The 25,436-nt window shown below is 40.6% G+C and overlaps 1 protein-coding gene across 3 annotated transcripts; it reads right to left on the bottom strand.

Annotated features, from left to right (window-relative positions):
- Nucleotides 1-585: 585 nt before the first annotated feature.
- Nucleotides 586-20,672, bottom strand: LOC307225662 (guanine nucleotide-binding protein G(i) subunit alpha-1). Of its 3 annotated transcripts, none has more exons than XM_079993721.1 (9): nt 20,514-20,636; nt 18,981-19,090; nt 11,839-11,881; nt 11,616-11,757; nt 10,234-10,391; nt 8,782-8,910; nt 7,724-7,853; nt 6,731-6,884; nt 586-3,435 (listed from the first exon to the last, which is right to left on the bottom strand). In XM_079993721.1, exons 2-9 carry the CDS (start codon nt 19,054-19,056, stop codon nt 3,245-3,247), a joined length of 1,023 nt encoding a protein of 340 aa, XP_079849847.1. In that variant the 5' UTR covers nt 19,057-19,090; nt 20,514-20,636; the 3' UTR covers nt 586-3,244. The 3 variants fall into 3 exon arrangements, with proteins under 3 accessions (XP_079849847.1, XP_079849845.1, XP_079849846.1); XM_079993719.1 differs by lacking the exon at nt 20,514-20,636 and adding an exon at nt 19,192-19,223; XM_079993720.1 differs by lacking the exon at nt 18,981-19,090 and having other exon boundaries at nt 20,514-20,672.
- Between the last annotated feature and the right edge of the window lie 4,764 nt (nt 20,673-25,436).

Below are 25,436 nucleotides of genomic sequence, written 5' to 3'. Positions count from 1 at the left end.
CTCTTGCAGATCCAGTTGTTGGTATGTGTCCTATTAGGGGACATAGGGTCACAGATATTGGAAAGTGGTCACTATCTGTTTGTTCTAATACTTCAAGTGTTCACAAACGTGAATAATGAAGACTAATTTTGTCGATAGCTCTTCCCCCATGTTTGTTCAAATAAGTGTACTGACTTTTAGATATGTCTACAGAACTACCGTGAAGAGTAAATAAATTAGGTTGGGATATGAATTCCAACAATTTCAGGCCCCATGCGTTAAATTTCTAATCCAAAGAACAATGTGAGGTTAGGAAGATACCTTCTAAGCCTCAAGGGAATCCTCCACAGTTGCTCCAATTGGGGCATAAAAACCAAGGACTACAGATGCTGTGGGGAATTTATGGTTGAACTGCTCCACCGTAGGGTTGTTAGATCTGACCAAACCTTGGCAGTCAGTGTCAGATTATAAGTAGAGGGGAGGTAGACATTTATACGGAAAAGAAAGATTCTTAGGTGTGGAGAGAATAGTAACAAGTGTAACCAGTGGTTTTGCAATTCATCCAAGCAATTGCCATTAAGATATACTTGTCTTTCCAAAACAGCATTTGAACTTACTCAAACTTTTATTTTGTTTGCACTTCACTTATGGTTACAGAAGGCTTTTGACTAGTTGTGCTCAATGAAAAAATATTTCTTTCGACAAGGCACAAATAACTTAAATTGAAATTTTCTTGTAGTTTAATCTTGTTTTAAAAAACTGCAGTAATGTACAAAATCTAATATTAAGGATATACATTTACTACCAAATACTTCAGTGACAGAATTAAACGAATCAAGCACGATGATGCACAACTGTCGGAGTACACAAATCATTTTTTGGGTGCTAATACTTCAAGTCTGTTTAGACTTGTTCTGTCCATTTCCACCATTTCACTGCCATTTTGTTTTCTCTAGTAAACTTGTGTTTTCAAGCACATGTACACTGCCCTGAGTTTCTTAGAGGAAAGGCAGGATGCAAAGGGGATTTACACCAATAATTTAAATATTCCCCAGAATGGAACATGGATGGCAAGGTGACAATTTAGATCAATACTGAAAAACAGTAGAGATCTTGTTATGTTTGGGCTAAACCCTTCTGAACATAACACTAAACAGGACTAGGTTCAGAGTTTTGTTTGATTTGGACAGGGGAGAGAGGAATAGACAGAAACATAGAACACATTCTCTGTGGGAAATCTACCAACATACCAAAAGAAAACAATATTTGCAACTTGGCTACATCAATATTTTAGGTGACAGAATGATAGAGAAAGCCAAGTCAACGTTTATTTACAAAGCTCCTTATTTCATGTTTATGTGTGTTTAGAAATCTGTATAGACATTACAATCAGCCTTGTAGCATAAAGCAATGTAAAATATAGCTGCAATTCAAAGTAACCTTTTAGTTATGAGTAAGGCACAACATAGTAAGTTGAGCCTGTTTTTGAGACTCCTCCCGTAGCAGCTCTAACTGCTAAAAAGGCAGGCCATAATGGTTTGCCTCTTTGGGAGTAGAAGCAAATGATGATGAAACCTCCATGGAATCTACACAGACAAGAATTCAAAGCTCCCTGTCTGTGCAGTGTACCACTCATACATGGGGACTTGCCAGTTTCTCCCTTCTAGCAGGAGCACTCTATGCTCCACAAATGTAACTCTGAAGGTTGGAGGCCCTCAAAAACAGCATCTGAAAATAAGGAACCTGATGCCAAAAGGGAGGGGAAAAGATGCCACATCTTGTCCCCTTGTGTGGATGGAAGTGCCTTGAACCTGTGTATGGGCCTCTCTGGATCCCAGTAACTCTGCATGTTACTGTATGACACAAATGATACTTGTTGGACAATATTTTCTTTCTGAAAGCATGCAAAAACTCCTGTTTGCATATGTATTTCAATTACAATGGATAATGTGCCCACTGCTCTGAATGAAAAATTCTTTGTGTTTAAAAAAGTTGGCATTAAGCTTTCATGGAACATATTAAAAGTAGAAGGCCGTTCCCCTGAGAAAAGGCAAAGAAAATTTACATTGGTAAAACTGCATGAAGCTTGAAATGTTCATTTCCATCCCTTGGATGGTATACACAGCAAATTCTACTCGGAGTACACTCGTTGAAGTTAATAAACATGACTATCTTAGGTTCATTCAATTCAGTGTGTCTTCTCTCAGTAAGACTTGGTTGAACACAACTCCTTGATTTTAATTCAAATACTTTTTTCTTTTAGTATGTCTCACGAGACACACAAGCTAAAAGGAACCAATAAAATATAAAACAAGTAAAAAAATATGCTTCCATCCAGGGAGACACAATCAATGCTATGGATTTCTTCTAGAAGGAAATCTAGAATGTCTTGGGCATGTACTTTCTGAGGATCATGATTCTACATGCTGAATCACAGCAAGAATTCTCCTCTAACGGTTAAAACATTTGGCATAGAAGTATGCAAGATGGGAGAATGGCTTGTTTGCTGTAAACCTGAAATGTTCAAAAGTGGTTCTCTAAAGGTTTGGGAGAAAATAACTCGGGGAAATCCATTGGGGCATTTCTTATTTAATCCTGAGCAAGTGTAAAGGATCCTATAATCAAGAAAAAGCCTACTATGCTAATTACAGGGGCATAAATAAAATCTAAGAACAACTATGTCACATGTATTATATGGAAAATTAAGGGTTTGTGGGGTTTTTTTTTTAAAAAAAGATTTGTTTGAATAATGAAAAATCTAAAAGGAAAACATTTTCTCCTACAGAAAAAGCAGTCCTTAAAACATGAAAATTCTATGGGATGCATTAAAATATTTGTTCAATGTTTACATAAACAACACACAGTCACACATAAACAGACAATCATGGTGTGTTGATTGTTATTCAACACTATTTAAATCTATACAACAAACATAAATAAAACTGTTTAAACAAGCTAGTACAATATTGGTCTGGCCAATGCTTTTTCATGTTACCACACAAACCTGTAGATTTGAATTTTATGCTTCAACCTAATCAAGACCAGGAAAAGCAGATTACATAAACAAAAACATAGGATGGTAGCCAATGTTATTCATTCTCAGAGTAGATTTGTTGAAATCAATAAATTTAAGTCCAATAATTTCAGAGTGTCTAGTCTGAGTATGACTTAAGTATCACTCATGAACATATTTATGGTCTAAAAAAATGAAGTTGTGACTCATTTGGTTAATGCAAAAAAAAAAGGTACAATTTGATATAAATGTTTAGAACAAACCACAGTCTTTTAGGTTATTCTTTATGATAACATCAGTTACAGCATCAAAGACAAACTGAACATTCTTAGTATCTGTAGCACATGTGAAGTGAGTATAAATTTCCTTTGTGTCTTTTCTTTTGTTCAGGTCCTCAAATTGGCACTGGATATATGCAGCTGCCTCTTCATATGTATTTGATCCTAAAAAAAAAAAAGATGAAATGCACAAACAAAATTCTAAAACAGAAGATTGTAGCACATACTATATAACAACAGGGACAGTAACAGAAAGATTGACTAATTTTCATCTGGCATATTTGAAGGATCATCTTTATACCTGCTCAGGTAACATCATTAAGAATCTAATAACATCAGCTCTAGTAACTTCAAAGTTTAATTTATCTGCTACGTCTTCTAATGTTATTTAAGCTAATACCTATCAAGAATAGTCTTTTTATATGGCAAACAGCTCTCTCTTTACCTTAGAAAGGGCAACATTCAGAAACTAATGGGGAAACATTTCAATCTTCAAAAGTGGCAATTCTACAGCAAACACATTTCCAAAAGAGACTATAGGATGTAATTGCAGAATTAGAACTCAGCTAGAATGTTGAACTAAGATGATGATTTTCTATCCCACAACAGTAATTTAGCAATGTTAAGATCACTATTGCCAACAAAATATTGACATTGTTACTGAGCTTATTTTGCATATTTAATTTTCAATTGAATTGTATGAATGTAAATTTCTATTTCATGACATCTGACCCAATGCTTCCCCCCTCTCTCTTTTTGTATGTGTGTCTTCTAGTATAAATAGATCAATATTTATTTATTAAATGTATATACTGTCCTTCATCCACAGACCTCAGGGTGGTTCACAACATAAAAATACAATATAAAAGCACAAAATGCATGATAAAAACAGGAACAAAACAAAAAAACTTCCTGTAGCCAAGGAAGTGGGCTTTAGTCTACAAAAGAATTAATCAGATAATCATAGAGTTGGAAGAGACCACAAGGGCCATCGAGTCCAACCCCAACTATTGTCATAGTTGTCTTGTTAGTTTTTAAGGAGCTAAAGAACTCTGAAAAAAAAATCCAAAATTGTGCAGATAGACTTCTGAATGCACAATGCAGCCCCCTACTTTCTTCTTCCTCTCCCCAAATCTGCTCTAGAGGATCTCTCAACCCTCCAGTGAACATCTGGGATTGTTTGTGTGAGGGGCATGAGGGGCTGCAGAAAGAAGAAGGGACATTCTGGTTCTGCCGGCAGAAGTCCATTTCTCTAATAGGTGGTCAATCCCAGGATGTCACACTTTGTTTTTACTTATGCATAGTAAATGGTAGAAAAATTATAATTTAATTATTTACCAGGGGTGACTAATCCCTGGGTTGGAGCCTGCATCAGGCCCTGCTGATTTCAGTAGTAAAAAGAGACAAAAATTAAAGTACACATGCTGCTGTTGTGGATGGATAAGTTTAAACTTCTCAGCCCAGTCTAGCAGCCTGATGGGCATACAAATCACTTCTTCCCCGATCATCATATATATCATTTGATGAGCAAGGTGGGGAAATATCTGCCCTCCCTGAGGGATGGGCTGTGTGCCTTTGTATGTGTGCATAAGTGTGGGTGTTTGTGAGAGCATCTGGTGGCCATACCCACTGGAGGTATGTGGCCGCTGAAGGGTCAAACCCTTGGCTCTAAAAATGTTAGCCAACCCTAAAACCATTCGGAGCGATTAACTTGTAAAACAAATAAACTCTAGCAGATCTAAGGTGCAATCCTGTTTACTCAGAAATAAGCCACTCAGTGTTCAATGGTGCATATTAGGATTATTGGCTAAATCACTAACAGTTTTTACATTTATCCTTATCTGGCATAGCATTTTTCAGAACATAAAGTTCTCTCTGAATCATAGACTTTGTCTTAAAACTTCTAAAGTGAGATATGTCATTTGAAATAAGCAAAAATAAGAAGAATGCTTGAAGAGAGCTATGTGAATTTTATCACGGCAGATTTTTTTTTTTTGTCATAGGTAAATCAGAACTCTGAAATAAGAATTTGGTAGTGAAGATTTAGCCTGAATAAATTTGGATTATCTGAGATGTTGCTGTGGCAGTCAAATTTACGAATGATAAACAGTCATTATAAACTTACCATATTTTTCGCTCTATAGGACGCACTTTTTCCCCTTCAAAAATGAAGGGGAAGTGTGTGTGCGTCCTATGGAGCGAAGATGCCATAGCCCCGCGCGCGCTCTCCCGGCTGGAGAGGTGACGCACGGCTATGGCAGGAGCCTCTATAGCCGCACGTCACCTCTCCAGCCGGGAGAGCGCGCGCGGGGCTAAAGCAGCCCCCCGCGACCCTCTCCCAGCTGGAGAGGTGATGCGCGGCTATGGCAGGAGCCTCTCCGCTGCGCCTTTCCGCTGCTCCCTGACCTGCACTTTGGGGCTGGTGGTGGACTTCCCCACGCCAGCCCCAAAGAGCAGGTCGAAAGGAACCTGAAGCCTGGAGAGCGAGAGGGGTCGCCTGAACGCACCTTAAACGGCACCTTGTTTTAGAGCGGGAAAACAAGAGGAGGAAAATTCTCCCCCTCTGCGCAGCACCTCCTGCCGCTTCGCTGAAGGGGCGCTGGGCAGAGAGGGGGAGAATTTTTTTTCTTGTTCTCCCCCCTCTAAAACAAGGTGCGTCCTATTGTCCGGTGCATCCTATGGTGTAAAATTTGTATATTGCCTTCCTGCTAAGTAATGTACAAAGTAACCTTCCTTGCCACACTTGTTCATCTAACATTATTTTTCAAACATTCTACTGTCACAGAAAACTTCCCATTTCATCTCTTCTGGTGCTCCAACCCCAAGTTGCTACCATGAAGCTCCTGCAAAGTATTCTGAGTCATGGTCTACAGTTCACAGAGTTTTTGATGGGGCACTGCAACAGGATTCCTGGGCTTACCACTGCTCTGCCTTAATTGAGAGTATACATAATAATAAAGTCCATACTTCCTTACAGCTGTGTATAAATCTGTCACTATTACTTTTCTCCTCACTACAAAGTCCCTGAATGAGCTGCTAAAGAGAGAGAGAATTTCTTGAGAGTTTGATAAGCACTGCTTTTTCATATAAGAATTTGGTTCATTATTATTATTACTTTGAAGCATCTCTTTTTCTGGGTATTGAACAAAAAACACAATGTAGTCTCTGTCCTCAGGCTTACACAAAAATCAAATTTTCAAACATTGATTATACAGACTGCAGATAATATCCTCATTTAATCAGACAACAAAACAATACCGATTATTAGAATACTACACTACTTTTTGTAAAAGGTTAGAGTGGGCTATATGAGCTGCACAGTGAAAGTCTCTGACTTACAGTAATCTGGTACTTATTTACAAGTATGGTTTTCTCAACTGTTATAACCTAAGGTATCAGATCAATACATTCTCTTCTCTATTTCAGTTTTTGTTTCTTTTGGAAATAAAATGGTAAATACCTGGATATTCTGGGTAGCAAATAGTGAGGGGACTCCTTTTGATTTTTTCTTCAAAAAGATCCTTCTTATTTAAGAAGAGGATAATGGAAGTGTCTGTAAACCATTTATTGTTGCAGATACTGTCAAATAATTTCATGCTTTCATGCATCCTATTCTGCAATGGAAAAATATCATATATAAGATTAGCCCCCTCTCTCCTACCCAATGAAATCCAAAAAGCCTACATCATGGGGTTGTTTTTTTTGAAGCTTGTGTGTCAGGACATTTTACAAGTTACTGAACTCTCCAGGAGGACAATGGATTAGATGAAGAAGGGCAAAATAATAATTTCTAATGGATGATTATATGTTTCAGGCAACGGCCTCTATCACTCCAAAGTTAAACACTTTGAAATTCCATTTATATGTTTAATTCTCCCACTGGAATTAAATGGGCGCCTAAATCTTAATTTACAGTAACTTTTTTTTTCTATATTCTTGGAGACTTGCACATTTTGCTTTCAGTGGGATCTGACTCTGGAAAAGGTTGCATTACCAGTTTACAAAATCTATAAACCATCATCTGCCTAGACATGGTGATTAACCCACTCACATTCCCTATCTAATGATGATAAATAACAGGACAGTATTTAATTTAGAAGTTTCACAGAATACAGGGGCTCCTTCCACAATTAGCTTTGGTGGGTAAGAGCTGATGCTATGTGCTCTCGCTTCTGAAGCACACAATAGATTTGGAAGATCCATAAAATATAGGAAGAACCCATTACATGCCTTTTTCCATGCAGAGGAAACTGAGCAGTGCTGACATTGTTGAGTCTGTATAGGTGACCTAAATTGTCCAGTATTACGAAAGTGGCACAGGAAGCTCATATGCTGTAACAGATCTCATGCTGCTGTCATTGTCAGAAGGGGACCTAGGACTACTATGTAACACAAAGAGCTGTACTAACTTGGGTGGGCCTAATGTTCCTTGTTTCAAAGTGGGTTTACTTGCCATTTCCTCATCTTCAGCAAGGACCAAATCATAATCACTCAGTGCAACACAAAAAATTATGGCTGTTACTCCCTCAAAGCAGTGAATCCATTTTTTCCGTTCTGATCTTTGGCCCCCAACATCAAACATCCTGGAAAAAAATGGAAAAAATGTGAATGATTATTTTAAGACGGGATTTCCCCCCAAATTCAAGAATGATTCTTCTGATTAGGTCAAATGTAGCTGAAGATGTAGGCTATTGCAATTTTAGCCTCCAAATTTGCCTCCAAACACTGTTATGTGGGAGCAAAATTTAACCAGATAACATTTTAAATTACAGGTTTCTATGGTCATTAATGCAGATTATTAATAAATCCACATTTTAGAATATGAGCTGAAGAGTATCATCACAGTAATACTACATATACCTGCCTACAGAGCAGCACTATATTTGCCTGCAGTTTTCTCTAATCTTACCTGACAATTACATATGTCCCCGCCTCTCTTCCTCAGATGTTAACAGCAGGAAAGAGAGACGGAAGGGACTGAAACCAATCACTGGGAAATAGGGTGGAAAGTTAGTTGTGTAACTGATGTGCTGTGCAGCTTAGTGCCCTCTTATTATATCACATTCAAATGCAATGATTTTTTTTCAGATTGCTTTATAAAGATTGCTAAATAAATTCTCTAATGTAACCCACCCCTCCTCCTCCTCCTGCAGAGCAGCAATACAAAATGAATATGAAAATTACAAGATTCATGCATTTATTGGTTTTTGGGAGATAAAGAAGAATTATAAGTTATGAAGAGCAAACTGAAAAATGGCATGTTATAGAAGTTAAGGATATCCAGCAAAGAAAGTAGGAATTAGAAGAAACTCTTGGAAAAGAGAACTGTTAATATATCTCTTTGCTTGCTATAGAATGCCTCAGAACAGATAGTAGGATTTTTCCAATGGACACCAGGAAAGTATCTACATTTGTAAAATGTAAGTAGCTCTTACTCTTTGAAAATATTAACATTTTATACAAAATAGTTACACAAAATATATACATATCATATTTCCTGAGACTACTCACTTAAAATGGAGATCCTTGAAAGTAAAATGAGTTTCCACTATTCCTGTGGTTTTCACTCTAGTCCTGAGGACATCCTGCTGTGTCGGGATATAGCTAGTCTGGGCTATCCTGTCCAAGTCATTCAAGTAGCTAGAAGTATTTTTTTAATGTATAAAATAAAAATAAAAATCAGCCGTTTGATACTTAAGCATAACATGCAATTTAAAACAAATGGCATGGACAGTAAATACCAACTTCATGCTACTCAGGTATTGGTAGGGTACAGATAAATTATGGGCAGTTTTGAATAACTCTATTCTACACCACCTGACACATTTAGGTAATACAGTAGCAAAATTTTTACCTTTTCAGAAGTGATTTAAAAACATGATTTAACAAGTAAATAAACTCAACAACACTCGCAGTAAAATCCTATGAATGTTTACTCAGAGACAAGTCCCACTGTAGTCAGTGGGGTTTCCTCCCAAGTAAGAATGCACACAACCTAAAACTGTAATATTACACACACTTGGTGGGCAGCCCCACCAAACCTACTAGGACTCGCTTCTGAGCAGATATAGAATTGTTCATTGTCCCACCAACATCAGTGAGATTCACTTTTAGGTACAATTGGTAGGATAGTGATTATAACCTCAGAAGAAATAAATATGTTAGATGAAATGCTAACAGGAAATTAAACTAAATGCTGATTTACCAATTAATTAAATCTAAGGTTGATTCTATATGTAAAAACCCACTGGGGAAAATAAGGCTGATTTCATACACATTCTGGCTTATTTAAAATCATGCAGAGATGGCAAGAAATACTACTTGCTTTATTAATTTTGCAGAATATGTGTAGTATGTAATAGTAGATTAAAAGCAAGGTTATGTTTATTTTACCACCTTGCCAGGTTAATCTGACTCCACTATCCAGGTGTAGCCATTTTTTGTTAGTAAATATAACCAATGGATTTTGCTATCTTATATTACATACGTTTGTGTGTGTGTAAGTAATGTATGCATAAATATGTATTGAAATTATTTAACATTATCAATGGGTCTACTCCGAGTATAAACAATGTTGAATATTGTATTACCCTATGCATATATGTAAAAAATGACAACTTCAGAACATTGTGATTATTTCTATCCTGGCAAAGTTGACAGCAATTCATCATAGACTGACAGTACTATTAATTTTAGATGTATTTCATCTATTTGGCAACGTTTTTTTAAAGAACAACAACACTATACTGGAAATAAAATGTATTGCTATACTTTGCTCAGCTAGTTTAGGGATTTAATCAGAAATATAGTGATAAGAATGTGCTCATCTCAAGATCTCTTTGGACTTTTTTTTTTTTAAGAGTCCCTCACTTATATCCCTCGCTTGCTGCTTCTCTTTTCAGCAGCAAAATGAATTTGGCAACTGTGCCATCACAGCAACACTGGTTCTTGTTTTAAGCTTACTATGCTGCTGAGTCATTAAGCTGATACTCTCTTGATCTGTTGAAACAAGCTTGAACGCCACTGTCTCTCCACAGTCTCTTGATAACTCCAGCAAGCTCTGCTGTCATAAAGCCTTCCTCTGCTGATCCAGCAAGAACAAAGAGTTGACGAGCATCATCCTGTTAAAAAAGAAACAAAAACTGTGAAGGTTCCCAGAAACTCTATTCAGCTTTCAAACTGTCATAATAGCAAAACAGCTGTTTACTTTTCTACAAAGTTGACAATCAATTCACATAAATAAAATTAAACAAAAAACATTAACGTCTGTATTACAAGAAAGCCTTTTTTAAGAAAATGGGGATTTCCAAAATGTCACAGAATTGTAGAGTTGGAAGGGACCCCAAGGGTCATCTAGTCCAACCCCTGCAATGCAGGAATCTCAGCTAAAGCATCCATGACAGAGGGCCATCTAGCCTCTGCTTTAAAACCTCCAAGGGGGGAGAGTCCACAAGCTCCTGAAGGAGTCTGCTCCACTGCTGAAGTTCTTTCTGATGTTTAGTTGGAATCTTCTTCCTTGTAACTTAAAGCCATTGGTTTGAGTCCTACCCCCTAGAGTAGAAAACAAACTTGTTCCATCTTCCATGTGACAGCCTTTGAGATATTTGAAGATGGCCATCCTATCTCCTCTTTTCCAGCCTAAACATACCCAGTTCCTTCAACCATTCCTCATAACACTTGGCTTCCAGACCCTTGATCATCTTGGTTGCACTCCTCTGCACATGTTCCAGCTTGTCAAAATTCTTCTTAAATTGTGGTGCCCAAAATTGGACACTGTATTACAGGTGTGGTCTGACCAAGGCAGAATAGAGTGATACTACTGCTTCCCTTAATCTGGACACCATACTTCTGTTAATGCAGCCAAATTATTTAATATACTACTTCTCGAAAGCTTTATACAACCATCAGATACAAGTTGACTTTCAAGCAGAGGTAGGGAACCTGTGACCTAGCAGGTGTTATTGGACTCCCATAAGCCCCAGCAATCATGGTCAAAAGTCACAGATGATAGGAGATGTACTCTAATGGCATCTAACTGGCTTCTTCTACCTTGTTTAGGCATGAAGGGGGACAGATTCATTGTCCTGCCTTAAATTTTCCGCAGGTCTTGAAATTAACTGACTTTATTTTCATCTAGTCTTTTACTTCTTTCACCCATGCCAAGATTTTGGGATATGAAAACTTGCCCTATTTTGCAAGCTGACTCCTTGTCCAGTCAGAGAAGATGTGTTGAAAGAAAAAGATTAAATATTTCACATATAATATAGTTCACTAATTCTTGTAAATGGATTTCAGAAGTACAGCAATGAAAGTGAACATTAAGTAAGGAGTACATCAATGCTTACAGCTCTGGCAGAATCCCCAAAGTCTATCTTCAACCTCCCCATTGCTCTAATGATAGCAATAATGGATTGAATTGTATTACTGTAGACAACAGCTTTGTACTGTTTACATTCTTCTTCTGAATAACCAGCTTCATGGATAATCCTAAAAAAGAAAGAAAAATCAGTCTTTGTTTTAACTGAAAGTCATCTATTAACTTTGTTTTCACTCCTAAAACATACTTACTTCATTTGTTTGACAATTGTGCTTTTTCCTGATTCACCAGCTCCTATGAAAAACAACACCCAAAACATTGTTAACCAAAAGCCTGTTGCTCATTCCATATATCAGCACTTTTCAAGCTTTATTTCCACTGAGGTTGAGAGGTTGTGCAAACAAAATATCAGTAATAGTAGTCCACTTTCCTTTTAAAAAACCAAAATAGTTTGTCCACCACAACTGATCTTCACTTGCAAAGCCCAGCTATAGGAAACTATGGAGCACATTCTATGTTGGTGTCTCAATTCATGCATGAGGCCTAAGCACGCCTTGCCAGCACACTATACAAACTGTAGAATACAATGCAATGTTTGGAAATCAGTGTGAAACTGATTGTAGGAAGTTTGAATTCTGTTAAATGTGTTTTACAACATTTTATGTGTGGAACATTTTAAAATTCCCTTTTTTCTGCACATTTGGGAGTTTCAATTACTTATATTAACAATTTCATCATTAGGAAAAACAAGTGGAATCTGTACAAATACTAAAAGTGCATCCCTAGGAACACTCCTCTTAAAGAGGTAATCTGGTCATACCCCCCCCTCCAGAAATCTGAAAGAGGCCAATTCACTCTCCCTTCAACTCCCCTTTTCCCATTTCTCTGTTCTAACTGCATGGTTCCGTGACGCTATCAAGTACTGTTTATTATATTGTTTGGAGTGGAGTAAACCTTTTAGGATTTTTTAAATTATTGGAATGTCTGCCTGTCTCAGGGCTCCCCTGAGCCTGTTGATACCGCCCTCTTTTCAGTGAATCTGTTCTGATTCCTAGACTCAGCACTCAACACACTAGAGTTTGCTATTAATGGAAATAATGAAGTTTACACCTCTGCCATTAAAACAATGGTATTAAATCTGCACATACAAAAACCAAGTTACTAAGTAAAGGCTGAACCTATTGGCAATCTCTCTCCACACACCCCACCACACATTATTATGGTTATTAATAGTTTCTTTTCACATTTACACCATAATCTGATTAGTTGCAAATTCCTGGAAGATAATATTCCAACCTGGGTGTGAGTCAGGAATATAACTCGAGAGCCAGGATAATTCAAAATACCAAAGAATGAACACAAAACAAGATGATATCACCATTGTACAAGGCTAGAGGGGCCTGGCTGCTTGCTACCAGAGAAGAACTGAAGTAGGTAAACTACTGGGAACATGGCAAGCTTCATATTCCAATACAGTGGTACCTCAGATTAAGTACTTAATTCGTTCCGGAGTCTGTACTTAACCTGAAACTGTCCTTAACCTGAAGAACCACTTTAGCTAATGGGGCCTCCTGCTGCTGCCGCACCGCCAGAGCCCGATTTCTGTTCTCATCCTGAAGCAAAGTTCTTAACCTGAAGCACTATTTCTGGGTTAGTGGAGTCTGTAACCTGAAGAGTATGTAACCTGAAGAGTATGTAACCTGAGGTACCACTGTATATAATTCTAGGAAGCTGCCTTATACTGAGCAAAGACTGTGGCTCCATTTTGCTCAGTAGCTTGGAGACACCAGAAATTGAAGCTGGGATCTTCTTCATGCAAAACCTATGTTCTGTTACCAAGTTACAGTCACTGCCTGAGCAGACATAAGAAACAATTGTATTGCTACAATATTTACATGTGAACATCCACACACTACTATTCCAATATATGTTAAAGTTGTTGAAGAGAAGTATTTAAATACTTTAAAGTTTTTCACTAAATTTCAACTAAATTAATGATTTATAAAACTAAGAGATCTTACTATCATTTCTGAGATTTTGTGAATTTGAACAGAAGAGGTAAACAATTGTTCTAACCCACCCTGGGACCTTGCAGTACAGCATAGGTAAGATACTGAATAAAAACATATATAACTCTATGGATTCCAATTATGCTCCCTTCTCATGAATTCATCTTACTGATGAAATCACATTAAAAACTTGGAGTGCACTCCTGCTTCTTTCCTTTGAAGCTGGGTCATCTAACATCATGATGACATCAGGTAATTGACAGGTGAGCAGCCCAACAGGAGGAAGATGCACAAGTCTGATGCTTGCTTCTAAACCAGAGACAGCCTTCCAAAATCAGGCTACTCAGGGACAGCCAAAGTGATGTTCTCCAAATGTTGTTGGACTATCATACTTGCTTGTTGGCCATTCTGTTAGGGAATTATGGCAGTCTAAGATCTGGGGAGTACCACATTGGTTACTCTGGGCTGCTGATTAAGCTTGGGGTGAAACCAGTATTTTGTACCTAAGCACCATTTGAAGGAGATGGTTCCAGTAAAAAAAAAGAAAAAAGAAAAAAGAAAACACTGCAAGCCTGAAGTCTGTCCACACCAGGTTTTTCCCATGAATTACTTCACCACTTAAGAAAAATTATGCGGCTATATTCAAATTCACTGGGATGATTACATCACATGTTTCCATCCTGGCTTACCAGGGATGTTTTCTTTCCAGCAAATCAAAGATAAATGTAGCAGATTTCAGTATCAAGTGTATGTGTGACGTGTGTATGTGGGGGGGGGGTACCCTTAAAGGGCTCTAATCCCCAGAATTCCCTAGGAAGATGGACTCGTTAAATTTCTCTGGAAAGTGTAGCTGTGTTGTCAGGGGAATAGGGGTCTCCTAACAACTCTCAGCACCTTTAACAAACTACAGTTCCCATGATTCTTTGGGGAAAATAATGATGGTTAAAGTTGCTTCCTAATAAGCCAAGATCAAAAATCATGTTTTTTTGAAATGTGAATTATCAAAAACAAAACAAGTCTCTATAGCTGTACCATTAAGATAAAAATTCGTGGAAAACGATAGATTAATGTAGTATCTCAAAATTTAAAAAAAGTTGATACAGCTTCATTACATCTCTAGGAAGACCATCCAGCCACATACCAAAATATTAAGTATACTACTGATTTCAAACCACAAAAGAAAGCATAAAATGGCTTCCTATTGTTATTCAAGATCATAGTCTTTTTAATTTTATGTAATTTCATGCAGAAATATTGTTTCTTTTTTTAAATCTTTGCTTTTTTAAAAAAAATCTGGCAACAATTTTACTACCCCAGTTTATTCAGACTATCTCAAAAATCAAATATAAGCCCCATTCTATTCTAATTTCCAAATTATCTGCCACACATTTCATCTATATCACTTTCAGGACCTTGAGCATTTAATAAGCCACACATTTCCATAGATCTTTTTGTTATATTAACTTTGCCAACAGATTTTGGTCGGATCCTTCTGTAGTCGTATCCAATGACATACTAATATAGTGCCCTATTGTCCTTAATTAAATCAATATACAGACAGTTGATTTAACAAGTAAGAGTAGTTACTGGTTGACTTAACAAATATATTTGTAAGAGAAGTTACTGGTTGACTTAACAAATATATTTTCAAGTCTGAATTATTTTACGGTACTTGTGTTCCTGTTCGCTTCAATTTGAACTCCTCATTCTGTTACCTGGAAACCAGCTTGCATTTACATTGAACACATTTGTCTTTTCAGAAGGCTGCAAACAAAAATATGGGCCTATTTAATGGAGAATGAGTATTGTGGGTCGGAGGTGGAATCACTGAAAAATCACATCAGTGTTGAAACTGAGAAAAGAAGAACCTTAGTTCCTGTTAAACCATGATACTGTGACCACATATTTGCGTGTTTTAAATTAAATCAGAAACTAACACCCCCAAGTAATTCACATTAGGAAGGAGTGCTATTAGTACCCTATTACACAGGGTAAAAGGTAAAGGGACCCCTGACCATTAGGTCGTCGCGGACGACTCTAGGCTTGCGGCGCTCATCTCGCTTTACTGGCCACGGGAGCAGGCGTACAGCTTCCAGGACATGTGGCCAGCATGACTAAGCTACTTCTGGCGAACCAGAGCAGTGCACAGAAACACCGTTTACCTTCCCACTGGAGTGGTACCTATTTATCTACTTGCACTTTGACATGCTTTCGAACTGCTAGGTTGGCAGGAGCAGGGACCGAGCAACGGGAGCTCACCCCATCATGGGGATTCAAACAGCCGACCTTCTGATCAGCAAGCCCTAGGCTCTGTGGTTTAGACCATAGCGCCACCTGCGTACTCCCTGTGTAATATATATAGTTTAACTGAGACCCCCTGCTCCTCCTGATATTTTAAAATTGAATTTTCAAGGTTTGGGGCAGGAGATTTATTAGCTTTGTAGGGTGGGGTTATTTGAGGGGGCAAGTTTCTTTCTTTGGTCTTTTTTATTTGGGCTTAAATAGGTCCATGGGTCAGTGGAAGACAGGAGTGCCTGGGGTGCTCTGGTCCATGGGGTCACGAAGAGTCGGACATGGACTAAACGACTAAACAACAACAGGTCCATGGGTCATTGCCCCTGAGAGCCCTCTCCCACTTCATAGAGCCTGCCTGGCTCCTTGATATACTTGAGAGCTTAGGGCAATGAAACAAACTGGAAAACTGCTTGCATGCAAGTGAAGAAAAACTAGTTGAATGCTATCAAACACTAGTGAGGGCTCATTGTTGAGCCTAACTAGTGACAGTGAAGGCAAAAAGAAGGCATACTTTCCTGCCTCCATTACATCCTTATTATGTCGTCCGGCAGACATTTTCTGGGAAGTGTGGGGTCTTTTACACACTGGCTCGAAGGAGCCGGTAGCTCACCATGACTTGTTTGGAAAGCATTTTGAGGGTAAAATTGCTTGCATCCACAGCTTGCCTGGCACCCTCATTACATATCTTTAAGCCTCTTCAACCAGGTTTTGGGCTGCTTGAACAATCTATGGTCTTTTAAATGGGTCTGGGGAGGTGGTGAAGCTTCATATATGAGAAAATGTGTACAGACCGCCACAAAGCTGCTGAGGGGTGTCACCTGGTGAGTGTCCCAAGGGCCAGCTAAAGAGTCCTGGAGGGATGTGTTTGGCCCCTGGGCCTGAGGTCCTAATTTCCAGTAATTCTGAAATATGGTTAAGCATGAGATTTGGCATACTTTGAATGAGAGGAACTTCCATGATAATATTCCATACACTTTGAACTGTTTTCAACAGTAATTTATTACAATGATTTGTAAACTGTAGTCCTTGTATGCTTTCAGGCATCCATTATTATTATTATTATTATTATTATTATTATCAGTTAAATTTCTATACTGCCCTTCATCTGAGGATCACAGGGCAGTTTACAATATAAAAACACAAAAATGCATACCACAGTAATGAACAAAAACAATACCCCCACCCACCCCCGTAGTTTAAAATGCCATAGGTTGTTTAATTAGCTAAAGGCTTGGAAAAGGAATGTTTTTGTCTGGTGCCTAAAGATATGTAACAAAGGTACCAGGTGAGCCTTCCTGGGGAGAGCCACCCAGAGTAGCTGGGAAAACCCAACCAAATGGGTGGGGTATAAATAAAAATTATTATTATTATTCTGTAAGCAGGGAGCCACCGAAGAAAAGGCCCACTCTTGTGTTGCTGTCCTCCATATTAAGCAGTATAAATAATAGAAGAAAACTGCAAACTCCTTTTTCAACACAGAAAGAATTTCACTAAACAGGAGTAACTTGGGCAACAATTCTAGCCCAAGTTACCTAGAAGCCCCACTGAATTCAATGGAATTCACACTAGAAGACACAGGAAATGAGAGCTGGACCATAAAGAAGGCTGATCGCCGAAGAATTGATGCTTTTGAATTATGGTACTGGAGGAGACTCTTGAGAGTCCCATGGACTGCAAGAAGATCAAACCTCTGCATTCTGAAGGAAATCAGCCCTGAGTGCTCACTGGAAGGACTGATCCTGAAGCTGAGACTCCAATACTTTGGCCACCTCATGAGAAGACAAGACTCCCTGGAAAAGACCCTGATGTTGGGAAAGATGGAGGGCACAAGGAGAAGGGGACGACAGAGGACGTGATAGTTGGACAGTGTTCTCAAAGCTACCAACATGAGTTTGACCAAACTGCGGGAGGCAGTGGAAGACAGGAGTGCCTGGCATGCTGTGGTCCATGGGGTCACGAAGATTTGGACACGACTAAACAACTAAACAACAACAACATGGTTTCTAAGACACAAATCAGAGCACTCACAGTTCGTATCTCACTTTTCCCATTAGTTCATGGCATGTCCTTAGGCAAACTACTCTACTGGATGCAACCAAAAACCTCCTCCATCTGCAATGTGGAGATAGGGTTTACCCACAGAATAGTTTACATACTATTTACATGTTTGTTGAACGGTTAACTGCCAACCTAGCAGCTGAAAAGCATACCAGCGCGAGTAGATAAATAGGTACCACTGCAGTGGGAAGATAAATGGCGTTTCCATGTGCTCTGGCTTCCGTCATGGTGTCCTGTTGCGCCAGAAGCAGTTTGGTCATGCTGGCCACATGACCCAGAAAGCTGTCTGTGGACAAACACCGGCTCCCCCAGCCTGAAAGCAGAGATAAGTGCCGCACCCCATAGTCAAATCCGACTGGACTTAACCGTCTGAGGTCCTTTACCTTTTACCTTAACAATATATGTGAAGTGTTTTGAATGCATGAAAGCATTATATAAATGCCTATTATTATGTTCATTGTCCAAACTGTGGGTAATCACAATTAAATACATAGCCTAACAAAAGTAAGGGTAGAGTTCCATCAGCACAAGCATTTATCTGCCATATGAAACAACCTCTCACCCTGGTGTGATGTTGCAGCAGTTCTAAACCTCCAGAGCAGATTTGACAAAGGAATGGGGGCAAGGAGGGAACCCCATTGTGCTACTGGGAGTCCTTACACTGGCTTCTGCAAGTGTACCAGGTGAGTTGAATCTGGCCCTAAGTGTCAAAATATGGAAATATAGGCAAACCAGAACAGTATTTAGTTAAATGAGGAACTGCAGCGCAAATTAAGACTTTTATTTGTTTAATCTGTATCACTCTCCTATTCTATCCTCGTAACTTGAAAGTGACCGGCTTTTAAAATACCCTATTTGAATACTCTAGATATGTATATATGCAGAACAACCCTATGCATATTTATTCAGTTCCAGTGAATTCAATGGGATGTACTTCCAGGTAAGACTGTAACCTTATGCACTCACATGCAGGAGCGAGACGCACTTCTCGGTAAATATGAAGATCATGCTATAATTCTATGCACACTTACCTAAGGGGAGGGGCTGTAACTCAGTAGTAGAGCACATGCTTTGCATGCAGAAGGAGCCAAGGCCAATCCCTTGCATGGCATCTTGATGCAGGGCTGAGAAAAAATCCTGTCTGAAAATTTGGGAAGTTGATACTATCAGTGTTGACAATATTGAGCTAAAAGGACTAATGGTAGGATTTAGTATAAAGCAGCTTCCATTGTTCTTATGTACCTAGGTGACAGTCCCATTGAAGTCACTTCTGAATAAATGTAGTCATAAATGCATAGTCAATCAGGCTAAAAAGGCCACGATAGCCAATGACAATTTTCCTTCAGTATAGAATGTACTATTGGGCAGCAATTTAAAGGATAAATATATTAGTATTTATCACACATGACAGATTTACACACTTTTATCAACACATAAACAATATCAATATAGGAAAACTAGCATGCATGAAAGTGCTCTGAAATGCAGTTAGTTATCCATGGTATGCAGGACAGGGGAATACGTATGAAAAATAAGCAGCACAAGCTTTATTATCTGGTATAAACTTTCATAAGCAACACCCTAATGCAGCAACACACATTTCTGGAACAGGGGTGGGGCACCCAAGTATTTTCCTTCCATACTAAACAACAGAAAATATTAAGTATAGTAAACTACTGTAAAGTTTTCCAGATGCACCTTATTTAGAATGATTTTCATCTAACACCAGTACCCCAAACTAACTTAAGTGTATGTGGACTTGTTTACGTTAGGGAGGGGTGTTTTCATTTAGCAATCCTAAGCCATTTCTTATTCCTGACACCAGTCATCCAACTATTCTAAGAAATTTACAGCTCAAGCCCATGAACATTCCCATCCTATTTGCCAAGAGTAAGTCCCACTGACCTGAGTTCAAAGGATTTTCACCTTCAGGTCTGAACTGCAGCCTTCATGCTAGGAGCATTTCACCTACACAGCCCTGTAGTTATGCTTTTGCCATCAACAGAAGCAGACCATTCAGGGAAACAATAGGAGCCCAAGTGACATACTGCAGTAAGGGCTACAAATATGGTACCCGAGAAATATGGCTTCGTTCAAATGAAAATGCCTTTACAGCTGACCACACATCTCAACACAGAGGTGTTCTATGTTATGGACACTTTAACCACCCCCCCCCCCAAATCACAATTAGGATGCTCAGAAGGCAAATTCCTTCCCCTGCACCTTTCAGCTGAGATCAAGAAACTGATAACTTGTTAACTGGCAGGGCAGAAAGTGGAAGGCGGCAGGCGAGGCCAAGGGTGCGATCTCGAGGATGAAGTCTCAACCCTTTCAGCCTTGCAAGCCCTTACTGGAGAGCAAGTCCCACCAAGCTCAGTAAGGCTTACTTCTGAGTAGACAGGCGTGGGACTGCCCTGTCAGTGCTGCAGAGGAGGTAATCTGACACGCAACTGATCATTCACACGGGGCTAAAACAGATGCTGGATGCTGCCGTGAAGAAATCAATTTCTGGGCAAGGCTGCGGCTCTGGAGAGAGCAGCAAAGCGAGAGAGAAGCAGCCTCACCCAAGAGCAGCAGCTTGACTTCGCGGGCTGCCTTCTCGCCATCCTCCCTCAGGTTCCTGTCGATCATCTTGCTCCTCTCCACCGCCGCCTTGTCCTCGGCGCTCAGCGTGCAGCCCATCTTGAAGGGGCGCTTCGGCTTCTTCACAAAAGCGAGGGGGAATCTCCTTCGTCCTCCGTCTCGGAAGAGGAAGAGAGCGGCGGGAGGGAAAAGCCCCTCGGGAGAAGACGGAGGCGCCTCAGCTGCTTTCCCTCAAGCCTCTTAATAATATATATCCAAGGCGCTCGTCAAAACAAAAAGCCGCCAGGCGCCCCCCAACCCACCGCCCTCCCTCCTCACGAGCCCAGTTCAATGGCTCTGCCTCAGTTTCCCCCCGCGCACCGCGCGCGCGCGCCCGCCACCCCCGCCAAGGCGGGACGAGGCCGAAGCCGCGCGGGCAGCCAAGACGCTCCCAGGCAGGCGCGCGGCCGCCTCTGCTCTGCTCCCCTCGCCAAGCCAGCCGAGAGAGCGGGGCCTCGCGTGTGTGTGTGTGTGTGCGCGCGCGCGCGTGCGTCCCCCGTCCCCCACGGAACTGTTGAGCCTCGCTCGGCGGCGGCGGCGCGTGCGTGCGCGCGCGCACCTCCCCTGCCTCTCTCTGTCTTTTTTTTTTAAAAGAAAAGGTGGGGAGGGGGGAGAGGGCGTCAGGTGCGCATGTGCAGGACTGGGCGTGGCGGCGTCAGGGGAATAATTGGGGCGGGTGGTAGTTCGGGAAGGGGAGCAGCCCGTTGGTGGGCGGGCGGGGGGGGCTGCGCGTGACGTCAGCGCGCGCGATGTTTAAATAAATGAGCAGTTGGGGCGGCCAACGGCTCTGGGGTGGCTGAGGCGGGGAAGGGACGGGGCGCGCGCGCGCTGAGGTGGCGGGGGGCGACGGCGACTGTTAGTAGCGAGGGAGTGTTAGGGGGCGACAGCTCTTGAGGTGCCTGAATATTCATTAGACTCCTGTGAGGATAAATGCTGGGGGGTTTCAGAAAGAGACGCCCGGGCGCTCAGGAGACCGAACTGGCTCCCGCTTCTAACTAGTTCTGTGATCCGCCCACACTCTCGCCGCCTTTAAAACTTGCAGCAATAACATTCCTACCGCTCTCTAGGTTTAGTTTGGGTTCCGGAGAGGTGGCGGTTTTCTCTCTTAAGGCTTCCTCGATGCCTAAACTCTCCATGGCGCAGGCCGTTTTCCAAGGTGTCCTTCCTGGGTCTGTGGCCCCGGGGCTGGACTCGGGGGCATTTTGCTGCCTGAGGCGAAGCGCAAAAATCCGTGGTCTCTGCTCCTGCCAGAGTGGGGGTGAATGAGGATCAGGAACAAGGCGGGGGTCAGGCTCTACCTTGGGATTAACTGCCCTCCCCTTGCTTCCTAGGCGGGCTGGTCCTGTGTAGAACCCGCACGGATGTTAAAAGCAGGGAATATCTTTAAAGCTGGGATGTGGAAGATGAATGCAGGGTACGGAAGAGAAATCAAAATAATGCAAGAACCTGAGGGAGCTTTAAGGTTGAAATCCTTTGCAGGGAGAGGAATGCAGGAGGGCTGTTTGCTACAAAGGTGGCCGTGAGGAAGGTGCTTTTTAATGCAAATAAAATTAAAATGGCAGGCCCCTCTGGTCAGAAACTCTTGGGTTTAATTTGATTTCTTTTGAAATACAGCTGCACCATACATTCCTTTTATAATAATAATAATAATAATAATAATTTGTAGCCCGCCCATCTGGCTGGGTTTCCCCAGCCACTCTGGGCGGCTTCCAACAGAGATGAAAAATACACTAAAATGTCACATATTAAAAACTTCCCTGAACAGGGCTGCCTTCAGATGTTTTCTGAATGTCAGGTAGTTGTCCATCGCCTTGACATCCGATGGGAGGGCGTTCCACAGGGCGGGCGCCACCACCGAGAAGGCCCTCTGCCTGGTTCCCTGCAACTTGGCCTCTCGCAGTGAGGGAACCGCCAGAAGGCCCTCAAAGCTGGACCTCAGTGTCCGGGCAGAACGATGGGGGCGGAGACGCTCCTTCAGATATACTGGACCGAGGCCGTTTAGGGCTTTAAAGGTCAGCACCAGCACTTTGAATTGTGCTCGGAAACGTACTGGGAGCCAATGTAGGTCTTTCAAGACCGGTGTTATATGGTCTCGGCGGCCGCTCCCAGTCACCAGTCTAGCTGCCGCATTCTGGATTAGTTGTAGTTTCCAGGTCACCTTCAAAGGTAGCCCCACGTAGAGCGCATTGCAGTAGTCCAAGCGGGAGATAACCAGAGCATGCACCACTCTGGCGAGACAGTCTGCAGGCAGATAGGGTCTCAGCCTACATACCAGATGGAGCTGGTAAACAGCTGCCCTGGATACAGATTTGACCTGTGCCTCCATGGACAGCTGTGAGTCCAAAATGACTCCTGTTAGCTATTGAGCCTTATACTGGAACAGTGTCGTGCCTTTTATGTGCTCAGCAACTACCAGTAGGTCACTTTGAGAATACATTGGGGTGGGACTGATAATGCATCAAAAGACAACTCCATAATAGCAACTTGTAGTAAATGGTTTTTTTTGGGGGGGGGGCGCGGAGATCAGACAGCAATTCCGTGGGTGCATTTTTACATAAAGACCTACTAGTAGCTGACTCATACGGTGAAATGGTGGAAGTAATAAAGCACTGTTTTATGTAACTGCTTTGCAATGCATATTTTTCACCATCCTTTATGCAGAACTCTTTTCACTAAGTGAAATATTGACAATTACAACATAATTTATGTGAAATGAGCTACTGAATGAGAAATCTCTGGGTCTAGCATGTGCTCTGTCACAGCAGGAGTTGTAATTAGGTTATTTCTGGTCTTTCCTTTTGATGACCTTAACCTAACATCAGTGTTGAAATATTTTATTTAACAGTTGCCTAATTATACAAAACACCTGCAGTCCTCTAAACAATCTAGAGTAGCAAGTTCCAGTAATTTTAATCAGTTTTGTGTCAGCACAGCATTTTGAGAAGTAGGTTACCTATAATTAGATAATGCCAAAAAAAGAAGGAAAAAAGGTGGAAGTCTGTTGGAAATTCAAGTTCTTGACCTCAAATTTGCCTGCAAACTTGTACAAAAGCAGATGTAATGAAGCCTGAAATACCCATCCGTTACCTCAGGCTATATAATCATCCACGTGTCAGTTCATTAATTGCAGCACTCAACCAGTATCCACTTGTTCAGACATAATTGCTCACTAAGGGATATTTCTTCAAGTAATGGATTTTGTTCCCTGAATTGATCTTGCAAGTTGTTCCCATGACAAAAGACACGAAGTAAAGAGGCCTTTGCATCTACCTTCTTACAGATCACATTGATTGAAATAAGTCAGAGGCAAGAAGCCTGAGGAGTGGGGCCCAAATGTGCTGCTAGTGTTGTTTGGTGGTGACCACCTCAGGGATGCCCAGAAATTAAATCCCCTGGTAATTTCTAGAATAAGTGCATGCTCATGAAAAATAAAGCATCATCCAATGCACAATTTGCATTTTCATACCTTAGTCCTTCTTTAAAAAAAAATATTGATAACCTTAGTCTTAAGCAGTGCTCCCCCCCCTAGAAAAAAATAGGTGCCAGTACTCACCATGAAGTTGTTACAGCAAGTGTCACACTTTTTAACAACAAAAAGATGTGCCGGTACCGCATACCCTTGAGTGCACCCTAAAATCCCCACTGGTCTTGAGTTATATTTTGAACTGTTCTGCTGGTAATTGTGTCTTGCAAAGTACAAAATAACGATTATATTCATGGCTTTTAAATTGAGAGCTAGTTGCAAAGTATATGCATATGATATACACACAATGGATTAGAATGTTCAATCATATGCAGGAGGTGGATTTAGAAGTGATGTTATTCTTTAAGGCGGCAAAAAAGTTACATATTTCTTATGCTACCTTAAAATGTGTATTAGAGTAACAAAACAAGTGATTATTTCTGTCACTTTGTGAGCCAAAAGTATAGTGTGAAAGGATTTAAGTTTACTCTGAACCTCACTATTTAGGTGAACTACCGGTAACTCATTAGATTTTTCCTTTAGGGAACCCAGTTAATGAGCTAACTATCCTTTTAAATCCAGTTTTGGTGTGTTAAATGAGCCTGGAACCAGTGAGCTACCTGAAAAGAGCAGCTTTTTAACCTCAATTCTCCAGAGCACTGGTGACTGACTTGTCAGGGTCTTAAATGAGAAACACATGCGTGTGAAAGATCTCACAAAACAAACCCATTCACTATAGCCAGCTAAGACTACAGGTCAAGTATAAAAATTGACTGACCTTGTTAAACACTTCTTGTAAGTCATGGGAATATGCAGAGTGGATATACAAATGACAATAAAGAAATCAATTTCAAGTAACAAAACATGTAGTACAATAGTAATTTGCAGCACAGTTCAGAAGGTGAATTGTTGGTTTCATGGTATCAAATTACCTTGGTAAATTTATTATTGACTAGCATAGTATTTTTATATCATATCTACCTTTTTCTCAGCCATATTTAAGGTGTTTAGAAAGTTTGCACCATGGTAAATTTGTTACTCTTTAGGATACCACAAACTTATTCTATGGTGCCCTATTTCTCAAGTTCCTTTTTTAGGGGAATGAGGGGACCCTATTCTGGGAACTACCATGGTCCCATGTACTACATCAGGAAGATTTTGGGCATCACATGGCAGGCCAGTCTCAAAGATGTGCTCTACCAAGCCGACATTCCCAGCATGTTCACACACTGCTCTCAATAACATCTACACTGGCTTGGTCATGTTCACAGAATGGAAGATTACAGGCTCCCCAAGGAGGTGATTTATAGGGAGCAGGCACCCAACTCATTGGCAGACCAACTCTCCATTACAAATATGTCTGCAAACGTGACATGAAGACTACAAGTATCAGTCCCACCAT

The sequence above is a fragment of the Podarcis cretensis genome (genome assembly GCF_951804945.1).
Source record: "Podarcis cretensis genome assembly, chromosome: 10".
Taxonomy (NCBI): Eukaryota; Metazoa; Chordata; class Lepidosauria; order Squamata; family Lacertidae; genus Podarcis; species Podarcis cretensis.
This window is presented reverse-complemented; position numbering and strand designations above follow the sequence as displayed.